Raw genomic sequence first — 27,320 nt, forward strand, 5'->3', positions numbered from 1 at the left:
GCGTCTATCACCGTCACTTTATTCTTTAGTGACCGTTTAAATTAAGAAAGGCTCGGTCACACATTGTGACTGTTGGAGTTCCTATTTGTGTCTCTCTCTCTTCTTGCTCTTGCTCTCCGCCATAGCTCACCCACTACTGCACATTGCAGGTGGCGGGCACCTGTCACTGTCACTTTATTATTTATTCTTTTAGTGATAGTTTGAATAAAGGAAGGCCTCGTCACACATTGTGACTGTTGGAGTTTCCATTTGTGTCTCTCTCTTTTCTTGCTCTTGCTCTCCGTCATAGCTCACTTCTAAGCAAGCTTCGATCCTTCTCACCTTTCAACTGGTATCAGAGCTTTGGATGAGAGCTTGATCATGGAGCTTGGCTCAGCATTACTTCAGTCCGGATTGAAGACCTAGAGCTTGGAGCTTCAATGCCAGCCATGGCTTTTTCCCCCCGAGGTAAGATTTTATCTCCCGCCTCTTCCCGGCCCTTATAGGCTCTTTGCAGGTGTTCCTTGGCTTCATTGGGCATGCCTCCTTATCGTCAGCATAACCAGCAAGCCTCACAGTCAGCTCACGTTTTTTTTGCGCCTATTTCAAAATCTGGCTAAAAAATCCCATTTTTTCCTCATATCTCGGGCATCTAAAACCCGATTTAGGTAAGATAAGAGTCTAACTTGGGGTTTTGGCACGCTTTGGACGCGATGGCGATGTCAGATCTACCAAATTCTGATCACAACATTTTTTGCAACAGATCTGAGTTGATTTACAGCATGAAAATGTCATGCTCTTAGCTTATGTGATGCTCCCAAGGCTTGGTATTTGATGTCCAAATACTTTGGGGATGTTTGCCTAATGTTTTGAGATGCTTTGGGACTTGGTTTGAGCTTCCATAGCTCGATTTATGCAAGGATTTACTGCTGTACATTGTTTGGGTAGCAAGGTTTTATCAGGGACAACTTATGCATAATGCTCTTTGTTGACATTTGGGTGTCCTGTTGGATGTATTGATGCTTGATCATCATGGTTAATGCTCGGATATGCTATTTGAAAGCTATTGAGTTTTGATTTGGATGCGGACACTTCGTTGTTGGTTGGGATTTATGCTACCTTGGTTGACAAGTTATTTTACCTCCAGTTTGGTTATGTCTATTGGTTTCAGGCTATGTCTTTGGAATATACAATGAAGTATTGACATTCGGGGTACGACATCGAGCTTGTCTTTGGTTCCGGATCTTCATTTGAGCTTGAGCTCGGCTTTGGAATATATTTGATGCTCCGTCTTAGATGTACATATGACATGTATATTACCTATGTCCGACCAGTCTTGACATGCTAAGCATATGCCACTACTATATGCTACTTACATTGTTTGGAGCCGATTGCTACTAGTGCCTTGTTTTGGCTTGCATTTGGCTTCCAGGAACTTACTTGGGATATTTCTTGGCTTGCTAGAGTTGTATTTGGGATATAGTCGATGTCTATGGATACTATCCTTGGAGACTACAGAGCCTATATGCTCATGATGTTTTATTGATGTCTGGTCTTGGATTTTTCATCACTGGTGCTCTCATATGCCTTTCTTGAGCTTCTTGGCTTGATCCATACGGCTTTTGTGCCAGTGGGAGCATCGTTGGATATTTGATAGACATTGAGCAAATGATTTATGCTATTGAGCTTTGAGTCTTCTGAGACTGGGATCTTCTTCACTTAGATATTGCATGGTTGATATGCCGTGGTCCCCATACATATACTTGGGTTGATTTGGGCTTTCACTCCCTGAGGATACACCTCTTTGTGTCAGGTCTTGCCAGTGTTGTGTACACTTTGCCCTATTACATAGAGGGTGTGCCGGCTTACTGACGGATTCGTTTGACATGCTTGGGTGTTTGCTCGTTGTTCGTATGACTATTATGTGCTGATTTATGCCCGGTTATGCTTTGACAGTCAGTGGTTGACTTGGTGCATTGATTTTTCTTGCAGTTTGTTGGTGCATAGATGGGATACTGTATGCGTACGTAGCGAGTGCCGGAAGGTCTCCAAGAACAAAAGAACTCTACTTTTGTACAAAAAACAAGAGAGAAGACTTGCACGACATGAAGCAAAAGACTAATTGGGTACAATCTTCTCCTATGCCTTGTGTGAGCACTTCACAAAGCATGTATTTGATATATTATTTATCTCAAAGCTAAAAAAATAGCCCAATTTACAATTAGCACGCTTTAGCTTTTGTGTATGTTTTTGTCCCACTAAATAATTAAAGCGATTGGGCATCCAAAGAGTCGGGCTATGCCCAAATACAATGTTCAATAACAAATATTTAAATCGTGCGTCCATGCGCATACAAAATAATGTCAGATGCTTCAATAAATAAGCGCGTCAAAATAAATATTGGCGCCACGCCTAAGATGCGCGCCCATCAAAATGATAATTTATTCTAAATAACTTAAATACACGCTATTGCTCAGTGTTTCCAATGCCATCGCTGCTTGCTCTATACATCAACTGAAGCATTCACAATTGTTAGAAAATAATAAAATTAAACTGATAAAAGTGAATACCTAGCAGTCTTCAGCTATAAAATAAATAAATTGGTTAGAACTCAATCCTAATCTTAATTTATTACGAGTGCGCACTCTAAACTCATAAACGTCCATTAATTTAAATATATATTTTGCGGAATCACCTGCTATGGAATCACCCACTTGCACATTAAATTAACAAGACACCCGAAAAGGACAGGCGTCCCTATCGACTTTTCGCACAATGAATCCACCTTGTGTATGAGCCCCAGCAACAAATATAATTTTACGGAATCCACCGCAAAACTTCACGGAATCCACCGTGGAATATGCCTCCTGGCATCACACCCCTGGGGTGGGATAGCAATTGTTCTCAATTGCTGTTAGCTCAACGTCGAGCCAGCAGTGAGGGGTAAGCACTTAGATCTGGAGCATACATTCATTAGGCCTCTTCCAACAGGGTGATTTTTAAACTTAACCAAATATCTAGAATATTTACGGCCAGTTCTAGTAGTCATAAAGTCAGTATCTAGAATAGTTTTAGGTTCAAGGATTTCAGTTTCTTCTTCTAACATCATAGACAGGATGTACATGTAATTGGCCTCTAAAAGGTCGTAATAAACTGATATGAAAAGTGTTGTGGATTTTCTAGTATTGTGGTAATTCTAGTTTAAATGCATTGTCATTGATTTTGTGAATGATCTTGAAAGGTCTATAAAATCTAGGGGCTAACTTTACAATAGGGTGTTTGTCAATACTTTGTAATCTTCTCTTTTCAATACGTAACCAAACATAATCATCAATGTTGAAACTCATAGCTTTTCTTTTCTTGTTAGCGTGTTTTGTGTATGATTGCTAGGCTTTCGCAATTATATCTTTAACTTCATAAAAAATAGTAGCATGCATGTTAGCAATATCATCAGTAGCTTGAACTTTGTTTGACAATGACGTAACTAGGATAGATAATTTATATCCATAAATAATTTCAAATGGTGCTTTTTGTGTAGCTGTATGTGGTGTGTTATTGTATGTAAACTGAAGTAAATGTAAATGTGTATTCCATGTTTGTGGTTTTGAAATTGTGTATGCACGCAAAAGATCTAAAATAGTATTGTTAGTAGCTTCTGTTTGCCCATTTGTTTCAGGATGAAATGCAGATGATAAATAAATCTTTATTCCTAAATTAGCAAACAAAGTAGTCTAAAAATTATTGCAGAATCTAGAATCACGGTCAGAAATAATAACTTTTGGCAAACCATGATTAGTGAAAACAATTTTCAAAAACAATTGAGCAGCTTGAGATGCAGTTAACGTTTTTTTGCATGGAATGAAATATGCTTATTTGCTAAACCTATCGACAATAGTCTAAATCATATCATAATTAGCTTTAGTGTTAGGCAGACCAGTGATAAAATCCAGTGAGATCTGTTTCCATGGTCATTCTGGAATTGGTAAAGGCATTAATAAGCCATATTGTTTACCATGGTGTCGTTTAACTCTTTGGTAAATTAAACATTCAGATATAAAGTTAGATACATCAGATTTCATGTGTGGCCAATAAAAATCTTCAATTAGTGTACGCAAAGTAGAAATAATTTCTCTATGGCCTTGATATGGGGGACAATGAATTTCATGTAAAACAAATGATCGAAATGGGACAGTTACACATAATCTTTTTTCATAGAACATAAATCCATCAGCGTAAGACAATGAATCAATTGGAATGCAGTTATTTGAAACTAATTTATTCAAATCAGTTTGAAAACTAGGGTCTTGGTCGTAGATATCTTTCATAGAGAGAAGAGAGTCAAAAGATATCACATAGATATTATGAATAGTCTGTCTTCTACTTAAAGCATCGGCAACAACATTCTCTTTTCCAGGTTGATATTGTATGAGTGGATGGAAACTTTGAATAAAAACAGTCCATTTAATGTGTCGGTCAAATATTTGTGGTTGACTAAGGAGATGCTTAATACTTTGTTGGTCAGTTTTGATCATGAATTCAGATCCCATTAAATAGTGTTTCCATTGACGTAAAGCTTGTACTATAGCTAGCAATTTCTTATCATAGGTAGAATACTTAAGTTCAAAGGGTTTAAGTTTGCAGCTGGAGTAGGCTATGTGATGAGAATCTTGCATAAGGACTGCTCTTATTCTAGATCCACTAGCATCAGTGACTACTAGAAAAAATGGTCTATTATGTTTTAGTAAATCAAAGGACTTTTGTTGATTGTCGGACCAATGATACACAATGTATTTCTTTAATAATTTGGTCAAAGGTAATGTAAGCAATGAAAATTTTTTCACAAATTTTCTGTAAAAGCTAGCAAGATCTAAGAAAGAACGTAATTCGTGCACATTTTTAGGTATCGGCCAATTTAAAATTGCTTCTATCTTTTTAGGATCAACTTTAATACCTTCAGATGAAATAATATGTCCTAGGTATTCAATTTGTGTTTGGAAAAATTCACTCTTTTCAAGATTAATATATAATTGATTCTCTTTTAATAATTTGAAAACCAAAGATAAATGTTTATAATGCTTGTTTTCATTCTTACTGAAAACCAATATGTTATCAAAGAAAACAATGACACAATGCTGATGCTTCAAAAATATGCGATTCATCATACGACTGAATATGGCTGGTGCATTAGTTAAACCAAAAGGTATAACAAGGAATTCATAATGTCCAAATTGTGTTCTAAATGCAGTTTTGAAAATATTAGATGTGTCCAATCGTACTTGATGGTATCCTGATTTAAGATCGATCTTGTTAAATATTGCAGATCCTTGTAGTTTGTCCATAAGATCATCTATCCTAGGAATCAGATATCTATTCTTAACAATGATCTTATTTAGGGTACGATAATCAATGCACATCCTATAGGTATTGTTTTTCTTCTTTACTAATAGGATAGGTGCACCAAATGGAGAACTACTGGGTCTAATGAGTTCTCGGGTTAACAATTCTTCAACTTGGGTTTGAATTTCTTTCTGTTCAATTTGGTTATGTCTATATAGTGCTTTACATGGTGGTTGTGATTCAGGAATTAAGTCTATTTTGTGATCTTCGGGACATATAGGTAGTAAGCCAGGTGGTAAGTCAGCAGTAAAACAATCTTGAAATTGTGAAAGAAATTATACGTGCCTAGGATGCATTTGATTTTCTTTAGCTTCAATTTCATTCACCCGTATTAAGTAGGATTTGCTATCTTTTCGTAATGCACGTTTAGCCTGTGTATGACTAAGCAATGGAAAATTATCGAAAGTGTGCATACCATGCAATGTGATTTGTTTTCCATTAGAATGAATCTTCATTGAATGTGTGGAAATAATCTATATTGGGATTGTATTGATGACGCCAAGGCATTCCTAAGATAATGTCACTAGATTGTAAAGACACAACTAAGAAATTTCTACGTTCAACATAGCCACCAATTTTAATTTCTAAGCTATGCACTTATCGTGTTCCATTGTATCTAGTGCCTAAGTATGCAACCTTGATGCGATAATAAGTAGAAACAGTATATAAATTCAATTCTTTGACCAATTTTGCAGAAATAAAGTCGTGTGTGTTCCCGTCATTATGTAAAATAGCCTTTTCTTTACCATGCACAAGACATTCATCGTTAATAAAGAATGGGGATTTGGCATACCTGGTAAAGTATCTGAAGTAATACCAATATCGTCATTGTCTTCCGTGAAATCTGATATTTTTTCATGTTCTTCATCTTCTGTTGCTCCCAAATAGTTGATGTGAATAGTTGGCTTTTTGGTTTGACAATTCGCCGCTAGATGTCCAGGTTGATGACATTTGTAACAAACTATAGGTTTGGCTTTAGACACATTATTGGTAATAGTTGGAAGTTTAGGAATGTTGGAATTTGGTTGGAAAGATGGCTTAGGATTTGGATTTGTGTTTGATGGTAAAGCAGGAGGTCGTGTCCAAGATTTACAGAATGAAGATGGAAAGAAACGATTTTGATTGAATCTTCGAAAATTTGAATTGAATTGTTTTGAACCAAAGTTACCGTTAATTTGAAATTGTTGTGGTCGCTTCTCTTGTCCGAATTTTGTCTTCAGTGTCATGGGCCAAGGAAATTGCATCTTCGAGAGTCGTTGGCTTGAACATGTTCACCTCCGTATAAAAATGTCCAAGTAAGCTAGACATAAACTTACGTTTATGGGTTGCCTCAGGTACATTTTCGAGCATTCGAAGTTGCAATAAAGTATTCCAAAAACGCTCGGTATATTGTGAAATAGACTCACGATCTCTATGTTGCAGAAGATCCCATTGTTTGATTGCTTCTTCGTGGAATTGGGGTGGAAAGAAATTCTGCAAAAATTTCTTTTGGAAAGTCTTCCAAGTAGTAGGACAATCAATACTTTTGCGGATAACAGTCCACCATAGGGATGCTTTGTCCACTAGATGATTAGTGACACACTTAATTTTGTCTTTCTCAGCATACTGTTTTTCATGGAAATAATCATCAAATTGATTGATAAAAGCAAGTACACGTTGTATAAGATTTTCAGATTGCGGTCCATCTTGGTTGGCGGTAGATCGTTGAAGATTGGCCAATTGAGCTTGCAAAGTTTGACGTGCTCTTCGTTCCTCTTGAAGCTGCATCATAATCAAATCTAGTTTTTGCTCCATCGTTGGTTCCGGTAAATCACATTCGGCCATAAAATTTTCCATGGTTTGATCGGTCATCCTGTAAAATTTCAAAAGACCTCACACACTCGAAATCTTGTTAGCGGGATGAGCGTGGCTCAAAGTTGGGTTTACAAGGCTTATTTCTTAAAAAAAAAAAAAGGCCTTTTGCAGTATATCTTCTTTGCAGATGCTGAAATTGATGTCACGGTCTTCTTCCAAAAGGATATTCATGCGTACAGTCTGCATGTAGCAATCTTGTTTACTGGAATTGAACTTTGTCACTCCACAGGTGTGAACAGGGGCTTGCAGGGAGGTTGAAACGAGTTCAGGATTGACCAGTGTGAACGCCGGCTATGGAGAAGATTTAAGCTTGGAATTTTGAAACTTTAGTATTAGCTTAAACCTTGGTTTTGGTGGTATTTTTTGGCTGTTTACAGCAGAAAACAGCAAGTAGTTTTGAACTGTCTGCACTGTTTTGGACTGCAATATGGGTTCTTCTTCCAGTGACAGTGCTATCTTCAACATCACTAAGCTTGATGGTACGAATTATGCCTATTGGAAGAGCCAAGTTTGGCAGGTATTGGTGCAGAAATTGCAGATAAAGCCACTAAGAATGCATGGCGAGTAGCTTGAAACTATGACTGATGACGAATGGAATGAGCTTGATGAGTTATGCAAGTTCACCCTTATCTTGTCTCTCATTGAACAGGTGTATTACAATGTGGTTGAGGAAGCACAGAGTGCTTGGCAGCTTTGGGATAAAATTAAGAACCTCTATGATAAGAAAAGTCCGGCAAGTCAGATGTATTGGCTGAAGCAGCTTATGGACCTGCGCATGAAGGAGAATATGACAATGTTTGCTCATTTGAGCCAGTTCCATGCTATTCTCAAGAACTTGACTTCGCAAGGTATTACCTTTAATGATGAGGTCACTCCATTGTTTTTGCTTGGAACTCTAAGTGAGTCATGGGATGTATTCCGCATTGCCTTATGTGCTCTTGCTACTATTTTGAACTTGCCTGATGTAGAGAGTACTCTTCTGCAGGAAGAGATTGACCGTAAGAACTTGGATGCCTCTCGTGTATCGTATGCTTTGACTGTTAGAGGCAGAGATGGTAATGGCAAGAATGACCGTGGGAATGGCCGTGGCAGAGACTCGAAGAAGTCTAGGTCCAAGTTGCATGGTAAGTCGCACAGCAAGTCTTGTGGGAGAAATGCTAATGTGACATGTCATCATTGCGGCAAAAAGGGTCATATACGCCCACAATGTCATGAGTTGCGCAATGAGAAGCACAAAGAGAAGAGGAAAGACAAAGTACAGAAAAAGTCCTCTGATCACAACATTATGCTTGCGAAATCCACTGTGAAAATCAAGGAGATGAATGTCATGCAGACTGATGACTCCGATGAGGACTATATACTTGCAGCTAGTTCTTGTGATGCTATGTCGTTGACCGATGTTCACTCTATGTATGCGTAGTACTCGCTTTTGGATTTTGGTGCTTCATTTCATGTTATACCATGCCGTGAGTGGTTCCACTCCTACCGCACTATCTCTGGTTCAGTTCGCTTGGGTGATGACAGATCACTTGCTATTGTTGGCATTGGGGATGTACGACTGTAGTTCTCTACTAGCAGTATTTTCCTATTACAAGATGTACATCATGTACCTACGCTTATATGCAGTCTTATGTTTGCAAGGCAGCTTGATGATGCTGGGTTTCATGTTTCATTTGGGAATTCTGCCTTGAAGATCACCCGTGGCAGACATATGCTTGCTAGAGGTGCCAAAGCTGGCAGCCTCTATTCTCTTGGAGTTGATGGGTCCTCTATTGACCATGTTTTGTCAGTGGGTTTTATGCCACATGTATCTCTTTGGCATGCCCGTTTGGGCCATATGTTCTTGAAGGGAATGAAAATGCTTTCTAGTTTGCAGTACTTAGGGCCCCTTGACTATGCATGTTTTGATTCATGTGAGTATTGTCTTTATGGCAAACAGACTAGGAATACACATAAGAAGTTTGGTAGGACATGCATGAGTGAGCCCCTGGCATTGGTACATTCGGATGTCTGTGGGTCTATGCCTTGTCAGTCTATGGGTGGTGCAAAGTATTTTGTGACGTTCATTGATGATTTTTCGTGTAAAGTTTGGGCTTACCCCATTAAGCTTAAGTCCGATATCTTGGCTGTATTTCAGAGATGACTTACGTTTGTTGAACACTAGACTGGGCATAGGATGAAATACCTTAGGACTGACAATGGGGGAGAATATGTGTCACATGCTTTTGAGCAACTATGTGACGAGAGGGGTATTAAGCGTCAATTGACAGCTCCCTATACCCCACCCCATAATGGTTTGGCTGAGCGGATGATTAGAACCTTCCAAGAGCGTGTATGCAGTATGCTTAGCCATGCAGGTTACCACAGAGCTTTTGGGTTGAGGCAGTCAATACAACTGTGCATATCATAAATAGATCACCTTCTAGTGGTTGGATTTCCACGTTGCAGAGATATGGACTGGGAAACCTCCATCTTATGCGTATCTACGTATCTTTGGATGTGAGGCATTCTGCCGTGTGTCCAAATACAAGCGTACTAAGTTGGATCCTAAGAGTGTCAAATGCATTTTCCTTGGCTATGGAGATGTAGGCGAGATGGGGTACCGCCTTTGGGATCCGCAAGCGCGGAAAGTCATCCGTAGCCATGATGTAGTCTTCCATAAAGACAAGATGCATAGGCAGCCTGAGAAGGTGGTAGAGGTATGTAGGGTTATATTTCAGGAGGAGCCACGCGCTCCTGCACAGCCAGTTGGACAGCCTGCAGCAGCAGTTGGTACACATGGCTAGGGTGTTGGACCGGCTGCAGAGCCCGCCATGAGACGGTCTACTAGAGATAGACGTCCACCTGATAGATTTGAGCCCTCGATGCATTATGTCTTAGTTATAGACGCAAGAGAGCCTCTCACCTATGATGAGGCTATGCACAGGGGTGACAGTCACTTATAGGAGAGGGCTATGAAGTCTGAGATAGACTCCCTGCACAAGAATATGACTTGGGATTTGGTTGCATTGCCTCACGGCAAGAAGGCTTTGCCATGCAAATGGGTGTACAGGCTAAAAAGTATCCCTGGAAACCCCAAGCCGGCTTATAAGGCAAGACTTGTCGCTAAGGGTTTTAAACAGGAGCATGGAGTTGACTTTGATGAAGTTTTTTCTCCTGTGGTCAAGATGACCACCCTACGCTTGGTTTTGGCCTTAGTCGTGCAGCTTGACTTGGACTTGTACTAGATGGATGTCAAGACTGCATTCTTGCATGGAGATTTGAATGATGAGATATACATGGAGCAACCTAAGGGCTTTGTAGAACTTGGCAGGGAGCACCTAGTGTGCAAGTTGAATAAAAGTCTTTATGGCTTGAAGCAGGCACCTAGGGAGTGGTATCATAAGTTTGATGCCTTTATGCAGTCACAGGGCTACAGTAGAAGTGCTATGGATCCGTGTCTTTACACGAAGAAAGCCCGTGATGGCTTATTTTGGTACTTTATGTGGATGATATGTTGATAGTAGGGAAAGCTCATGATGAGCTGGATGCTCTTAGATCTCAGCTGAAGAAGAGCTTTGAGATGAAGGATTTAGGACATGCCTCTCATATTCTTGGTATGCGCATTAAGCGCGATAGGCATCAGGGACTACTCTATCTCTCAGAAAGGTAGTATATTCATAAAGTCCTTGAGCGTTTCCGCATGCAGGACGTAAAGCTTATTGGCTGTCCATTACCTTCTTATGTGAAGGTTTCACAGGCCGATTGTTCGCAGAAGGATGAGCAGAGGGCCGAGATGGTCAAGATCCCTTATGCATCAGCCGTGGGCAGTTTGATGTATGCCATGATGGCCACTTGTCAAGATATTGCCTTTGCAGTTGGTGTTGTGGCACGCTATATGGCTACACCTACCAAAAAGCATTGGGATGCCGTAAAGGGTATCATGAGATACCTAAAGGGCATAGCAGATATATGTATTTGCTATGGCAGCCCCAGGATACAGGAGTTGTGGGCCACATAGACTCCAATTATGCAGGACATGCAGATAGTAGGAAGTCCACTTATTCCGGCGCTGTCTTTACCTATGTTGGAGGTGCTGTTTCTTGGATGTCTAGGATTCAGAAGTGTACGGCTCTCTCTACCACTGAGGCTGAGTATGTTGTGGCCAGTGAGGCTTGCAAGGAGACCATATGGTTGGGCCGTTTGATTCATGACCTTGGGATTGATACTATACCTATGTTACATTCGGATTCTACGAGTGCTATTCAGCTAGCTAAGAATCCGGTCTTCCATGCGAAGACGAAACGCATTGAGGTGAGGTATCACTTTATACGTGGGGTTATGGAGGACAAGTCTGTTGACCTTGTCAAGATCTCCACTGACGAAAATCTTGCAGATCTACTCACGAAAAGCCTTACTACTGAGCGCTTTGCCTTCCTCAGGAGATTGATGGGTGTTGGATGAGATGATGTTTTTCCTCATCTTGTTGTACATGTATACATTGTACTGTCTTTTCTTTTTCTTTTCACTCCTCACTGGGGCAGATTCACCTTTAAGTGGGAGGTTGTTGGGGGTAAAGGTGCCTTTGCTTAGCCACCCGTGTATTACTACACTGACAGTACCCACCACTACACACTGCAGGTGGCGGGTACCCGTCACCGTTACTTTGTTCTTTATTCTTTTACTGATAGTTTGAATAAAGGAAGGCCGGGTCACACATTGTGACTGTTGGAGTTCCCATTTGTGTCTTTCTCTCTTCTTGCTCTTGCTCTCTGCCATAGCTCACTTCCAAGCAAGCTTCGATCCTTCTCACCTTTCTCTAATGACTCAAATGACTGGATCTTGTTGAAATAACTTAAGAGATGGCTGTAACACGACTGAGAATGCTATAGAGAGAGAGATTTCGGAATTTCATTGCAAGAAAGGTTAAAAAATTGTTGCTTCCCTACTCAAACAGCCATGGAAGTTGTTATCTACAGCTTAGGACCGTGGAAGGTTGAAAAATTACTGTTGTTGCCCTACTTAAACAGCCATGGAAGGCGTCACCTACAACTTAGGACCACCAGAAAGGCCATTGCTCCCTTTTGTGTGTTGTCACTTGCACTAGAAGGACCTTGGGTTGTTGTTACCTACACTTGGAGGGCTCCAAACTGCTGCCACCTGTTGTAGGACTGGTTCTTGGTGGCTGCAAATCACATTAGTAGCATCTCCTTGCTCTCTAATTGCATTTTTCTCTCTTGCAATGGTTGGAATAGACCTCTACCAGTCCCCAAAAACGTTTTTTTCACTTGTATGGGCAAATGTTTTCAAGTAGTAGCCTTCTTATCCCGTTTTCTAGCATTATCCAACTTATTAAATTATTTTTCAAAATATTAATTCTGAAAATTAATTTAATGATTATTCTAGTGATTTTTTTTTTCACCAGCAAATAATTAAATTAGCTAGGTCAATTAGTCTTCAAAGTATCATTGATCAGTTATTAGCCCTTAGACTGGCATTAATTAATTAATTAATGTCTAGTCTCTAATGTCACCACTGACATTAGTAAGCAATGAATTGGTCTAGGCCAAAATTTGACATCGGGTACCACCTAGTACTTATGAGACATAACTTACTATGACTTTTGCCTTTGGCATCAATTGATATTTCAAGGTCTTGGGCCCCACAATGTGGAATAATTCACGTGCACCTCACATGTGCAAGTCACATTTGCATATTTGATTAGCTTTGAATCAAATGCTAAGCAAAGCAATAGAATTTCATATCCTCGTGAATGATAGACTACCCCCTTGAAATCCTTGCAATTGTCCTCGATTGCACTGCAATGTGCCAAAGCAAAACATACTCCATTTGAATTTCCTAAAAGACATCACAATAAAAATAACATTGGCCATTGGTGCTTAACCATGCTAATGCCAAACACTTGCTGAAAATTTGGACTCACTCAAACCAATTATAATCCATATACATGAATCATAACCATTGTTAAAACCATAAGGGATGCATCCACATCCCAAAACCCAACATTGTTTTGACCACCAAGGCATTGTAATGCATGAATTGAACATAAACGGCACCTCATAGCAATGATGTACCTCATGATAGTCATGTAAAGCATACATTAGTTGTAAACCGCATGTAACTTATGTAATGGTACATCTTTTGCATTACTTCCAAATATACATTGCATACCATACATGCCTTGCAAATGTACGTCACATCCAAATGTACATTACTTGTGTTTCATACATGCCAACAACCTTGCAAATGTATAGTTTTAAAGCCTAGGTGCAAACCATAGTGTAGGCATGTCGACTCATAGTGACTAGTACATTGAATAATGATCCTAAGGGCAGAAATATTGTCAACATACAATACCTTGGATGCAAACCAAGTACATCTGAGATCCACTATATAATTAAGCTATTGTGCAATCTCCCCCTTGAGCATTAGGCAATACTCTAGACCTTCTATGCTTTGCTGAGCTTGAAAGAGCCCGATCCAAAATCAGCTCTAACTAAAACAAAAAGTTGGTGTTGGAATTTGAGTCAAAGGCCCTCAATTTTGAGCATTCATCCCAAGGTGGTTGTCAAACCCTAATTAGGGTTTATAGTAGAGATTAACCAAAATCTTCACCTTTGATGATTCAAATGGTTGGATTTTGCTGAAGAGAAAGAAAATTCAGACTTCTAGTGTGAGAAAAATGGAAGAAATCAGCTGTTGCCTTATCTAGACAGCCATGAAAGCTATCTCCACTAATGGAGCACACCAAATATGATATTGTTTAGCTGAAACAGCCTTCAAATTGCTGTCACCTACTATTGTAGTTTCTTTAGGACATGTCACCAGCTCTCGGAGGGTCTCTTGCTGGTTGGAAATGGCATATCAATTGTTGTGGCACTTATGATAGCCTTCTCTCCATCCTTCTCAGATTGCACAAGGTTGGAATGACCCTCTCTCTCTCTCAACCCCCAAAGCCTAAAAAATGTCTTTCCCATTTGCATGGTTAAGTTTTGCTAAGTGGCAGTCTTCTAATCCTGTTTTTTAGCATTATGTATTAATTTTGAAAATTCATTTAACAATTATTCTAGTGTCCAAATAAATAATTCCACTAGCCAATAATTAAATTGGCTAGGCCAATTTGTCTTCCAGGTGTCCTTGAGTAGTTATCAACCCTTAGCTTGGCATTAATTAATTAAGTACTTAATTGATGTTTAGTCTCTAATGTCACCACTAACATTAGCGGCTAATAAATTGGTCTAGGCCAATATCTAACACCGGGTACCACCTAGTACCTGTTAGGCATAACTTATTACAACTTTTGCCTTTGGCATCAACTAATATCTTTGGATCTTGGGTCTCACACTGTGAAATAATTGACGTGCATCTCACATATGCAAGTCATATTTGCACATTTTATTAACTTTTAATCAGATGCTAAGGTAAGCAATAAAATTTCACGTCCCCATGATAATTGATCAGGGAGGCTTACCATTCGTACTTTGTGACATTGCAGAAATATGCTCTCCGCATGTTCATGACCTGACCGCACATTTATGGTTAGGGTGTGAATCATCCCTGAATGGCCAAAGCAAAATCTTTCGATGCATAACTCTCAAGTGCATCCATCACAAGTGTTCGGAAGTAGATTGTGAGGGATCAACACACATTAAAATCCCCCATCAAGAAATGGGTCTACCAAATGACAAACACACTTCTAGTCTATCCCACACACACACATTAAAATACACGTCATATTGTTAAAATTTCAAGGGTTCCTTCATCAAGGAAATCAGCCCGCACTGCAAACGAATTTATACCTTGACACTTAGATTTGGAGATGGAAGGATTTTCCCCTATCTTTGGAGCAAACTGTGGATAATGATGATCCCAGGGGCTAATCGCCTTACCTTTTGTACCAAAAGCAAGTTGAGTAGGTGGATCCCTTGAACAATGAACAAATACTTTTATAGTGGCAGGTTTCCAAGGGGCAGAAGTAACCATTTCATTAGTAGTATGCACGGAAGATGGCTTATCTTTCCGCCAAACATAGGTATGTAAAGAGTCTTGGGAAGCGCTAGGATGCTGGCTGCCATGTCAACATCAGCCTTTTTGTCTCTTTTAGAACGAAACATCAACCCAACTATGGTCAGGTTGGGAAAGCATTGGGATCTTGCTTGTGAAGAAGAGGATAACCCCTCTTTCATAGAATGCTGAAAAGGAATGCAACACAGTCTTTGTATCCACAATAGCATTCAGAACATCATGTTTGTCCTGATCAGCAAATGTTTCATGATTGTGCTGGACATAGTCACCCAGCAATGTGTTGGTGAACTCCAACAGGTGCTCTTAGTTTAAATCTTGAGATTTGTTAGGAGTAGAAGTAACTTGTTCATAAGAGTGCACCTAATGCTCAGACTGCAGTGTTTCTTCTGCTGCAGAGTACAATCATGATGAGTAATCAGTAACCTATCACTAGCTCCATTAGTGGGTGTGACAGTATGTAGTATGTCATGTATTGGGCAGGGGCAAGGTGGGCTCCCATTTCTACACCCTGCTGTAGTCTCTACCATTTCTCTTCCATGTTTACAATGTTGTGCCAGGGTTTCAGCAATCTTGCTTGATAGGGCTGTGGTGGCCTCCATCAAGTTATTCTGGGTCTTCGAGCTTCCCAACTATTTCATGCTTTCTGCACTGTAAGCCTGAGTTGTGAGGCGGATGATCTGAGAGTAGAGGGGCCTGAAGAAGGTGGTAATGTGTGGATGGGATCTCTGCATCTTTTGTATAGAGGCATGTCTCGACTTCTTTGTAGCTCCAAAGGAAGAGGCCAAGCCACTCCTGCTCAGGATAGTCTGTCACTTGACTAAGTGGGCCAACACCTCTGTAAACAAGCAATGCTTTCTCTCCCTGATCTCATAGTATATGGGCATCTACAAATATGCTCTTCTGACTCTACCTCTCCATGGCAATACCTGCATTTCCCGTCTTGCTAGCCACCCAGCCTGGTCCACTTGCCCCAATCTCAAGGATTCGTGATGATACTCTGATTTGGCCAATAGTCATAGCATGGAACATGTGCACATCCATAACATGGTGGCCTGATAGACACTCCTGAACATCAACGAAGGTGCTTACCATGAGGGATGAGGTGGATCTTTGAAAAGACACTTCCATACTTTTGTCTTAAGATGAGACCTCATCCTTGTCATAGAAAGATTGATGGCAGATACTTATCAATCGTCAGCACACCTCTTGTGAATATTATGTGGCAAACTTGGACAGATCTCATGCATACCCTCAAGGTCTATTGGGCAGGATACTGGACACATATCAGCAGGTTGTTAAGTGTTGCAGAGCCTTTCTTCTATTTAGAGACCCTGTCCCTCCTTGGTTGTCCCACTGGCCAAATTGGGAGTATCATTCCATGGTGGTTGTGTTTCATCCTCCACCTGGCCAGCCAGGGGGACTAATGTCCTTTGTCCTTTCCCTTTGTTTTGATGTACATCTGAATAAGAGTACCTTTTCTTATGGTTGTCATGAAGAGTCACAAACTGGCCAACATTCTGTTTGGAATGCCTTCGAACAAAGAGCATTGTTGTTTTGTCTGGCCAGTCCATGGAACCTTCCCCTCCCTTTGTAACACCTAGTTTCTGTTTCTTTTTGCTCTAATTACCAACTCAAATTCTCCATAAGCTGTTCAACATGGGCTGCTGCATGTGAATGTTTGTGAATGGTTGGGTGATGGGTCACAAGTGGCAAGTAGAGAAGAGGGAAAGCAAATGTGTTGAGAGCAAGGAGAAAAGGCAGCTGTAGTTGTGCAAGAGGCAAGTGGCTAGAAGTGTTGTCCCTAAATTCGCATCCATTCATTTTTGTAAGTCTTCAGCATCTTAGTCATAATGTGTGCATGAATATTGTAAGGCTAGATGGTTTAGAGTTTTTAGGTCCTATCTTTTAATAGTAAAACTTTACCATGCATTTTCTCTATCTTTCATAGCTAAAGCAACAGAAAGGAATTGAGGATTTTGTTTGAAGTCTTACTTAGAGAGGACTTTTCTTTCTATCCGTCCTGAGTAGGCAGCTTAAGCGTCCTTATGTCCAGTCTGCTCTCCTATGTGAGAGGAGTTTTTCATTCAGTGCTGTCACACTCAGTCCTCAGGAATTGGCTTGTTAAAGCCTTGTTTAATGGGTGAAAAGAGTATGTTTGGAGAAGAGTTGGCTTGTTTAACGGGTGACAAGAGTATGTTTTGATGGCAAAATATTTGTGAACATTCTGACTCAGTGGATAAGCACATGCGTTTTGCAGCTTGCCAATATATTGTTGGTTCAATTTCATTTCATTTGATAGGGCTTGTGGTCTCAGGTGCAGGATCTATATAAAGAAGCAGGATTAACAGGTTTCTGGAAAGGTGTTTGTCCAGCACTTATCATGGTGAGAATGAACTTTGTGAAGTCTACATAGATAGAAAAAGTTTCCAGATCAATAGTATGTCTAAAAGGAATGCTGAAACAATTCAAGTTATTGCATTTTATAGGTGGCCAATCCTTCAGTACAATTCATGTTGTATGAGGGCATGCTGAAACAACTCAAATCAAAGCATGTGGCTAATCAAAAGGAGTTGAGGAAAGTTTCTGCGCTTGAGGTAACCCAATGCTGCTCATGCTTATGCTTATGCCTTCCCTCTCGAGTATGTGTGAATGATAAGGTTATTGTGCTTGAGGTAACCCGATGTTTCTAATGTCTTGCAACATTATGTCTTTCTTATGTTAATAAGTGAATAGGTATCCTTCAATGTGGACATTAATAGAAGTTGTTATGGACAGGTGGTTAGAGATTTCAATGATTTAATTTCCTAGACTAAGATTTGTGGAAAGCTTCAATTCTTGGTTGTACACAAGCGCCCAATGAAATCTCCCACCAGAGTCAGCCTCTAGTCGCATGGCATTCTCTATTGTACCAAATGCTTTGGGGGATCACATTTGGTGGAGGTCTGCCTTGGGAAGTTTTGCTATGTGGAAATGCATACACTGTAGAATTGTGTAGTCTGCCACGTGTCTCATGAGCTTATCCAAGGGGCTTTGTGGGTCATTGTTCCATGAAATATCCCATATTGCACTGGATGCCCAGTATCAGATCAAGCGACTGTATCGGTTATTTGAGTGTGCCAGTTTCTCATTTATCATTCCAGGAAGTGCCTATGTGCGCTTCAAGGACCAAGTGGTGTGTCCCATGCTCGATTACATCCCTTCCATCTTGCAAGGTTTTGTGTTGACCCATCTCTCCTAGAGGCATCTCTTTAAACTCTTCTAGAGGCATTTCTCTATCCATAGTGTCCCTTGTGTCAATATAGTCATGTCTGCAAGGAGCTGGTCCATGCATTTAAAGGCCCCCACAAGTGTATGTTCCCCATGCTGACAAAGTGCACAATATCATCATATGATAGCCTTTAGGGAGCCTTTAGGGTGTCCCCCCTTGTGAAGTGGTGCAAAATAGCATACTGCAACAAAGACATACCTCTTGCCATCTGTGTTCATACAAGGGTTGACATGTATCTGGCCTCTGCATCCTTTTGCAGTATTTGCACCACATCCACCAGCTCTTCTTTAAATAATCTTTCCACTCCTGTTGCACCTCTGGCCTGTACACTGGTGTGATTCTGTGTGGAATGCAGTGTCCTGCCTTTGAAGGTGTCTTTAAAGTATCTTGCATCCAATCGTAGGCTCCCATTGTAGTTCCATACATAGATCTTCAGGTTCGTATAGGTTGTGTATCATCATGTGTTCCTATATTTTGTAGATGAGCTTCACATCTCTGTAAAGAGCCCATTTCCAAGCTTTTCCTGCTTTCAACACTGCTGGCATTTGTGTTTGTGGACTTGCATCATGAATTTTTGGACTTGCCTTATGAGTTTCAACTGTAGCTGCCCAAGAACTAGATGTTTGTGGTTAATGTGATGACAATAATTCTGGATACAATTGATGACACTTCAACTAACATAGTCTCTTTGGCCCTCTGTGAACATTTTTGTTTTCTCAGGTGTTCATCATAGGAGCTCTTGCAAAGCTTGGAGCCACTGTTGTGACATATCCATTGCTAGTAGTGAAGGTAAATCATGACAATTTGCATATGGCATTATGATCATCATTACCTCAATTCCTCATATTTTCCAGAAAGCACATGCATTGGAAGTAGAGAAAAGAAAATCAGCCTGTTTTATTGCATGAAGTCTGTCAAAACAATGGGAACAGTTTCAACTTGCAGTTACCATTCAGTGGCTCTAAAGTACCCAGGGTCCTCGGATTGATTTTATTCTTTAGAACTCATGATGGTCTTTGGATAAGATGATTTTGAAATGTGGTGATGATCACGTCATAATTGTAAATTTCGTGAAGATAAAATCTACCTTAGATGTAGTGAGTAATCATTGGTGTCAAATTAAATATAGCATTTCAAGATGGGAAATTGGGACCACTATTTTGGCTTCTTATGTTTTGTGATAAAAGAAGCTACAATCTGATTATTATAGAAGACAAACCCCTTCATAGCTTTCTGCAGATGGATTCATTGCAGGTGTGCTAGGCTAATTGTGCAGTTGCTTATATAATATACACAATAATATTGGTTTGCATTTCGCGAGGGCTTTATTTTGAGACCAATACTATGACAGTGTGATGGCGAGAATGGCGTCTAGCTCTCTCTGTCAGGCAGTGGGAGAAAGTAAAGATTAACCCATTTTGGAAAGCTATCCTCCTCTCTAGGTAAGGCTTATGTGACTGGTCACTGTTGGTAAACTCTATCAAATCCTGGCTCAGGGTATCCTATATAGAAGGATTATCTTTTCCAATTTACAACCCTTAGATCCCTAAGTCTCTGTTGCTATCTCCTGCAAACCTCATGAGCGCTGGGACAGTTCCAGTTATGGTCTATGAGTCTCCCTAGTAGCACCACATCTCAAGCATATGCTGCTACAACTCTGCCATAATCAAGCCAAATAGCCGCTGCCAGGCTCCTATATGCCAATCAGCAATGGCTCAGAAATGCCCGATCTGAACCATTGCTGATTTATCCGAGTGTATATAGTGGGCAAATCTGTCCTCCAATTCTCAGGCACACCTCACGAATGGATTGCATAATCAAGCAATCTCCTTGAGTCCCTGTGATCTCTGTCTTTGGATGTCCTAAGGGAGGTCTATATGATGTGAACCACTTTTCAAGTGGTAGCAACCTCCAATGAAAACCTTTTCCAAGAAAGGTGAGATCGTTGTCCTAGCATATGCCAGGTTTGTGACCTGATGCGAGGACAGTGATCTCCAATCTATCCCACCTACTGTTAGAAATGAGGTGAATCATTCCCTTTGCTAGTCTTTGGCATAATCCCAAGCACCATAATCTTTTGAAAAGTCCTCAATAGCCCTCTGTTGACGATTTTCGATATGCCTAGAAAGGACCATCTAACTCTCCAAGGCACTTGTCCGCCACAAGGCCTGCAAGGGCTCTCAAGATCTCGTTGTTGGAGAAAAATGCTAGTAGTACTGCTCCAGTACTATCTATGACCACCCCTCCAGTACTATCTATACCACCTTTGTGGTCATAGATAGTACCACCTTTGTGGTACTCCACCACAGTCTGCCTAACCTGCACAAATGCAGGGAGTTTGGTTGTTGAGCTCAACAAGGCATGTGAAATCTACCCCATCTCTTGGAGTAACTGTGCTATAGAGGCAGCCTCAAGCAATTTATGCCATTCCTTGATTGCATGGCGCCCATCATGCAAAGAGAAGATAACTCTATATCCAGGTCTGAGTCCATAAAGAAGCTCTCATATGAGGTCTATACTCTGCTCTAGCTTCCTTCATGTACCCCTATTTGCCGTGTTTGTATATAGTCTCTGTGCCACCCACAGGAGTGCCCCTCCTCCTGCCTCACTTCGAGTGAAGATGTTGATCTCCTGCAAAAATCAAGCAAGTCTCCAGCAGCACATAGGAGAGGTGGAAACATTTCTTTCTAGGTTGGATTACACCAGTTTTCATGGTTTTTTTTCCGAAACTTTGTATCTTAAAAACAAATGAAGAAAAATGCCAAAGAGAAATTGCCCTATAGCATCTCATAATAACTCAAATAATCTATACCCCTAAAAGACTGCTGGAGTCTAATCCATGAGAAAATTGATCAAGCAGAAATACATTCATTGAGAATTTGCCCTTTAGTAGCTCGTAAGACTCAAAGAGTCCTACCCCTCCTCGTAGAACGTCGGAGTCTCAGCCACATTTGAGATAAGTACTGTTATCCACACCTGTTATCTACACCCTTTATAGGAATAGAGGTCTTATCCACATGCTTTACAAGGATGTGGTACCTTAATTATCCACATCCCTTCCACAGCCAAGTATACTTACAGAATCCACATCCTTTCCAGAAATATGTACCCTCATAATCCATATTGTACATGATTATATATTTTCAACGGAACCAATTCTTTAAAAGTCCATGCAATCCATAATCCAAGCTCCATTTTCTTTCTAGGACATGAAAATTACAATTTCTGCCTCACTACTAAATGCCATGCTACTCTATAAGGCACTGATACCAAATATATGACATTTACAGTTGGATGCACTTGCCTTAAAAAGTGTGTAGCGGTTTGGAACACAATGCATGAAAGAGAGAGTCTGAGAGGAGAGACATGCTTGAAAAATCACGTCAGAAATGAAGCTGCATATATAAGAGGGAAGGGTTTAAAGTTTGCTTGCAGATCACTGAGGGTTTGCTCAAGGTGAATGAATGTAAGTATGTCTGATAAAGTATGGATTCGCCCTTGCAAGTGTTAAAAACTGTATACTACAGCTTTAGGAGCTGCCTGAATTTTGGCTAAAATGTCCCTGCTAGAATGGCTCTCACATGCCGTAGAGAGAGAGGGAGGTATGGAGACAGGAACGATTTGATTGGGTCACTACCTGCCACAATGCTATGGTGGAATTTGTCTAGAGCTATGACCTGTTCATAAATGCATTGCACCATAAACTGGATGTTAGGTATCATTTGCCCTTTTTTGACAGACATTTTCATTTTGAAATGTCTGACTAGTGAACTAAGTCTTGATTAGGCATTATTTTCTAAACCCATATTATCTCTAAGACATGTTTTGAGACATTTGATTTGATCTCTCTTTCAGTCACGTCTTCAAGCAAAGCAGGAAATTGGGAGAGATAAAACAGGGCAATATTCTGGTATGTCCTGCTCTCTATATTATATACTGGCCTTTGACTAAAAGGTTTTATACACTGAAAAGAGGAAAACATGTGATGTGCTTAGTGTTTGAAGCCAAGACCCATAAAAGCCTTTGCTGAAGATTTCAGCAAAGGACTGAAGTGACACAAACAAATCATGTTGAAGGGTTATAGGCTAGGACCTTTGCTTTCCTAGCTGTTTGGATGTGATTGATAACTTAGAATTCAACCAGGTACACTTGATGCTGTGGTCAAAATGATCCGATACGAGGGTTTAGCTGGATTTTACAAAGGCATGGGCACAAAGATAATGCAGAGTGTCTTTGCCGCAGCTGTTCTCTTTATGGTGAAAGAAGAGCTGGTGAAATTAGCTCGCACTGTAGTTACAAAAAACCAAGTTATTGTCGGAAAACTAAAGAATGTGCCAAAATAATTGCTTACAGTATACAGTCCAACTAACTTCTGTTGGTCATATATGTTTGTAATTACTTCTCATTCATGATTTTCGGTTGAAATATATGCACATGCTACAAGGAATCCACTACTCAAAGATTCTTTGATCTTCATTGAAAGAACTGTAAGGCCTTATACTATAGAGCTGGTGTAAGATAAGCCCAAGGCCAAGCTCAGTTTGTCATCACTCACCTAGCCAGTTGCTCTTTCTAGCTCAACCGAGGCACAAGCCTACCACCTATCCTAGCACCTATGCATGGGCTTGGATGATTCGTTCAGAAGTGGGAGATTAAACGACTGTTATCTTATATATTATTCAATCTTGCACGATTTTATGGGCTCTCATTGTTTTTTGGGGGGGATTAAAGCAACATTTGCAAGGGAGTCCTCTAGACAATGGCAATGGCTAAAATCCAAAAGCAGAGGATCAATTCAATGGCAATGACTCCATTGATTCCAAGGAGTTTGCAAAAATTGCACAAAGCAACTTGATATGTTTACATCAGGAGACAACAAAGACATGCCAAGCAGGTCCGAGAGACTCAAATTGTCCCCATGAGGATCCTCTCATGGAACATGCAATGCTTTGGCATATGGTTGTTCAAGAGCGTGGAAGCCTCATAAGATATGACTTACATAGAGCACTAGTGAGAAGATTAACAAATTTCCTCCATGTATCGACATTCATCTCTTACAATTGTGGAAGTTTCCAAAATAGAATGGACTTTACTAGGATGCATTAGGGGGTGATACAAAAGGATAAGCATGAGTATGTATTTATGTATGACAACAATGGTCATATGTTAAGTATAAGATTAGGATATCCTAGTCACAATAAGGGCCTTGTGGATCTCATTGAGAATCGATGATGCACTCATTGGATTGGTGGCCATTCATGCTCCAAATGGTTATCGTGATAACAGAAGAGCATACTGGACCTCCTCAATAATAATTTACATCAATCGAATCTTGGGATAGTGGGCAATGACTTAACATAGTAGAGTAATGTGAGGACAGGAGGGCTAGATGCACAAGCATTATTAGATGAGAGCAAACTACTAGGGTGACCATTCATCTTTCAAATCAAGGGATAAGATCCTTGTTTCATAATAAAGTTTCATAGATCTCAAGCTCTCTCTAGTTCCCTAAGAGAGACATGGTGATATGAGGGTGGAAGCATGAAAAGATGGCCAATTTTTGTTGGAAAGATGGTCAATTTTTGTATCTTTTCAAGTAGAAAGGTAGAGGTAAATTGTGAGTTTTTTCAAAATTTACTATGACATATATGCACTCATCAAATATATTGAATAATATTATGTACTTTCATGAATGATAGCAAGAATGTTTGTTTGAAGAAAAACTTTTGCATGGATTTTAGATCTCTCTCTCTCTCTCTCTCTCTCATGGAATTTGTGTGTGCTCATGTATGTGCGTGCATGCGAGTAGCCCAAGAAAAACCATTGCAATATTTTCCTCTAGCCATGTATTTTCATTACTGTCATCAATATACTGAAGCCATCTCTTTGAACACTGGTTGAGCATCCCCCTAAACATCTTGAAGCTATCATGACACAATTTTGATCTCACAGCCAACAACCATCATGTTGAGATTGTTTGATCTCACAACCATTAGCAAACATCAAATAATCATAGTAGCAAGCTCACTATTATTGCCATAAGTTACTTTAAAAGTGCATTGCAAGAACTTCATGGTGAGGAATATTAATCTCTAATTAGGTTTTGAGGATTTTTAACAACTACATTTGGTATACACAACAATAGATTATCTATTTTGAGTTTGAAGTAAATCAACCTCCTCTTTGACTAGGATGGTAAATGCTTTGTTAAATGATGAAGAATGAGAAGTCCAAATTGCAAGTGTATGTAGTTGTAACGAATTGCAGTTTTGTATACATATCTCTTTTAAAGTATCGTGCTTAAGATTTACAAGTGTAAGCTTATATTTCATGTTTTGTGATGCATCAAGTTTACACTTTGACATTTGCTAATGGAAATGCAAGATTTCCATAATTGCAATGAGTGTTGCGAGAAGCCTATTGGTCATAAGGTTGCATGGGTGCTTTTTGCAAAGCAAGTCGTGGATCATTGTAAGAGGCTACAAAGGAGAATTGAAAAGAAGCTAAACACTTGGATGGAAGTCAATGATAGTGTAGCCAACACTTCACAGTATGTGAAAAGTGTCTCTTTAGGTGAGAAACATGTTAAGCAAGAACTAGATGGCTTGCAACAACAAAGCCTTGTACTTGCTCCTAATACCAAATGTACAAAAATAGTTGTGGTTTATGTAGAATAGAGTAGAGAGACAAAAAATGAAAGCTGTTCTTCGTAGTAAGTGAGTAGAGCTGTGGAAGAGACACGAGACCTTAGTAAGGAAAGAAGGTTCATCATTTGTTGTTATTGTGCTTGTATTAGAGTTGGAAAAGCAAAGACAAAGGGACATGTACAAAGGAGCAAAATGATGTTGTGATTAAGAAGATAGACTGTAATGATTTTTTATTATTACTCAAAGGTCACATTAGCAAATTTATAAGGCATAGTTATTTGACAACATGATAAGTGTAATTATAGTTTAAGGATTGTCTACCTAAGTTTTCAAGTAACATTGTAGTGTCTATTATTAATGTCATATAAAAGTATACATTAAAAAAAAATATCTACACCGTGCATTGATTTTCTTCTCAAGTCACCATTCTTGTATATTCATCCAACATACAAAAAGATGTAAAAGTTCATACACTGGTAAAATAATAAGGCACATGACACTCTTTTTGTGCAATATTACATGTGCTTGCATATCATGTGGCCAAAAGTTAAGCACTTAACTTTCTCAAAATGCATTAGTGTAAAGAAAGACTAATCTAACAATGGAAATGAATAGGAAATCAAAATATTCTAAGCTACACAATCAAGAAATATATCAAATTGAGTTAAAAGCATGGCCATGCCATGGAACATCCTGTATTACCATAGCACAATGTAGCCATGAGCTGTAAACCAAGTACAAGAAGATGAAAGATAAGAAGGAAAAAATTATGATAGTGCCAAAGAATGATGCTACATTAGCACTCCTTGCCTTTTATACTAAACCATAAAGCTCTCATCTCTCTTGGTTGAGTATTTACAAGGTTTATAATTGGAATAGGCTTCAACTCTCATGTTAATAATTTGCTTCATTACAAATCATCCCCTCCTAGAGATGTTGTCCTCAAAACTGAAGATAATGAGGTAGTAGGCAAGTTGTTAATGAAGCAAATTATGTCAGCAAAGATCCATAAGCATGTGGAAGCACTTGTGTGAAGAAACATAACAATGAACCTGAAACAGTGAATTGATTGCTTGCTGTCCAAACAAGACTGCATCAGTAAAATTGCCATAACTTTTGACTGGAGTATTCAAATTCAGTGTTTTGGTGTAGAGATGAAGTACACAACTTGAGGCATTATCCCATACCATCAAGATCAATTTTGATGTCATTAAGATAATTTAATTAATAACAGTATTTTAAGACAAGCCGTCCCTACATAGACTATTATCATTCATCTTGCAAAAGCCATGGAAAAGCGTCCAAATAAGAAGAGGGTTGCCAAGCGGACTCTTCCATAGGTAGCACCTTCCATTTGATCAAAAATTCAGTGAGAGTTCGGTTCCTAAGAACCTTTTCACACTTTCCAATAATAATCTTAGGTTCATAAACAATTAGCCCGTCTTCATTGAGTGGTGGAAGCTCTTCAATAACTTGTACATCCTGCCCAATATACTTCTTCAATTGTGATGCATGAAAAACATCATGTATGTGAGTAGTTGAAGGCAATTGGAGCTTATATGCAAGCTCTCCAATCTTTCTCAACACCAAATATGGGCCATAAAATCTGTGAACCAACTTATTATTTCCACCTTTAAGGGATGCTTAATGAGTCTTGGGCACCTTCAAGAAGACCCAATCTCCAACATTAAACTCCATGTGCCTCCTTCTATTATCATCATAGGACTTCATGACATCTTGTGCCTTTTGTATTTTTTCTTTACATTGCTTCATAAGCATCTCCATTCTTTCTAACTCATCCTTCGCTTGTGGATTCACATCTTCATGAAACATGGCTGAAGGAATTTGAACCTTGTATCCATAGAGTGCTTTAAAAGGAGCCATCCCAATGCTCATATGATATGTGTTGTTGTAGCAAAATTTAGCAAGTTGTAGCCAATTATCCTAAGATGATTGCGTGTCATGACAATAATGTCTTAAGTATACTTCCACCCATTGGTTAACCCTTTTGGTTTGACCATCAGTTTGAGGGTGGTAAGTGGTACTTGGGGCAAGATTAGTGCCCATGGAAGTAAACAAACCCTTCCAAAAATTTTCCATGAATCTAGTGTCTTTATTTGATACTATCCTCAAAGGCATACCATGCAGTT

The 27,320-nt window shown here is 39.6% G+C and overlaps 1 protein-coding gene across 1 annotated transcript in view; it reads left to right on the forward strand.

The window, feature by feature from the left end:
• Positions 1–22,981, forward strand: part of LOC148025009 (peroxisomal nicotinamide adenine dinucleotide carrier-like) — a 43,925-nt gene extending 20,944 nt beyond the window's left edge. Inside the window, exons 7-11 of the mRNA XM_087694707.1 lie at positions 17,570–17,638; positions 17,742–17,849; positions 19,244–19,312; positions 22,379–22,433; positions 22,667–22,981. Coding sequence (XP_087550833.1) covers positions 17,570–17,638; positions 17,742–17,849; positions 19,244–19,312; positions 22,379–22,433; positions 22,667–22,866 — 501 coding nt within the window. The 3' untranslated portion in view covers positions 22,867–22,981. The remainder of the gene's footprint in view (positions 1–17,569; positions 17,639–17,741; positions 17,850–19,243; positions 19,313–22,378; positions 22,434–22,666) is intronic.
• The last annotated feature ends 4,339 nt before the right edge of the window (positions 22,982–27,320 follow it).

This window comes from Lygodium microphyllum, chromosome 15, assembly GCF_053477565.2.
Source record: "Lygodium microphyllum isolate KBCC chromosome 15, Lygodium_microphyllum_v1.1.10, whole genome shotgun sequence".
NCBI classification, from domain to species: Eukaryota; Viridiplantae; Streptophyta; class Polypodiopsida; order Schizaeales; family Lygodiaceae; genus Lygodium; species Lygodium microphyllum.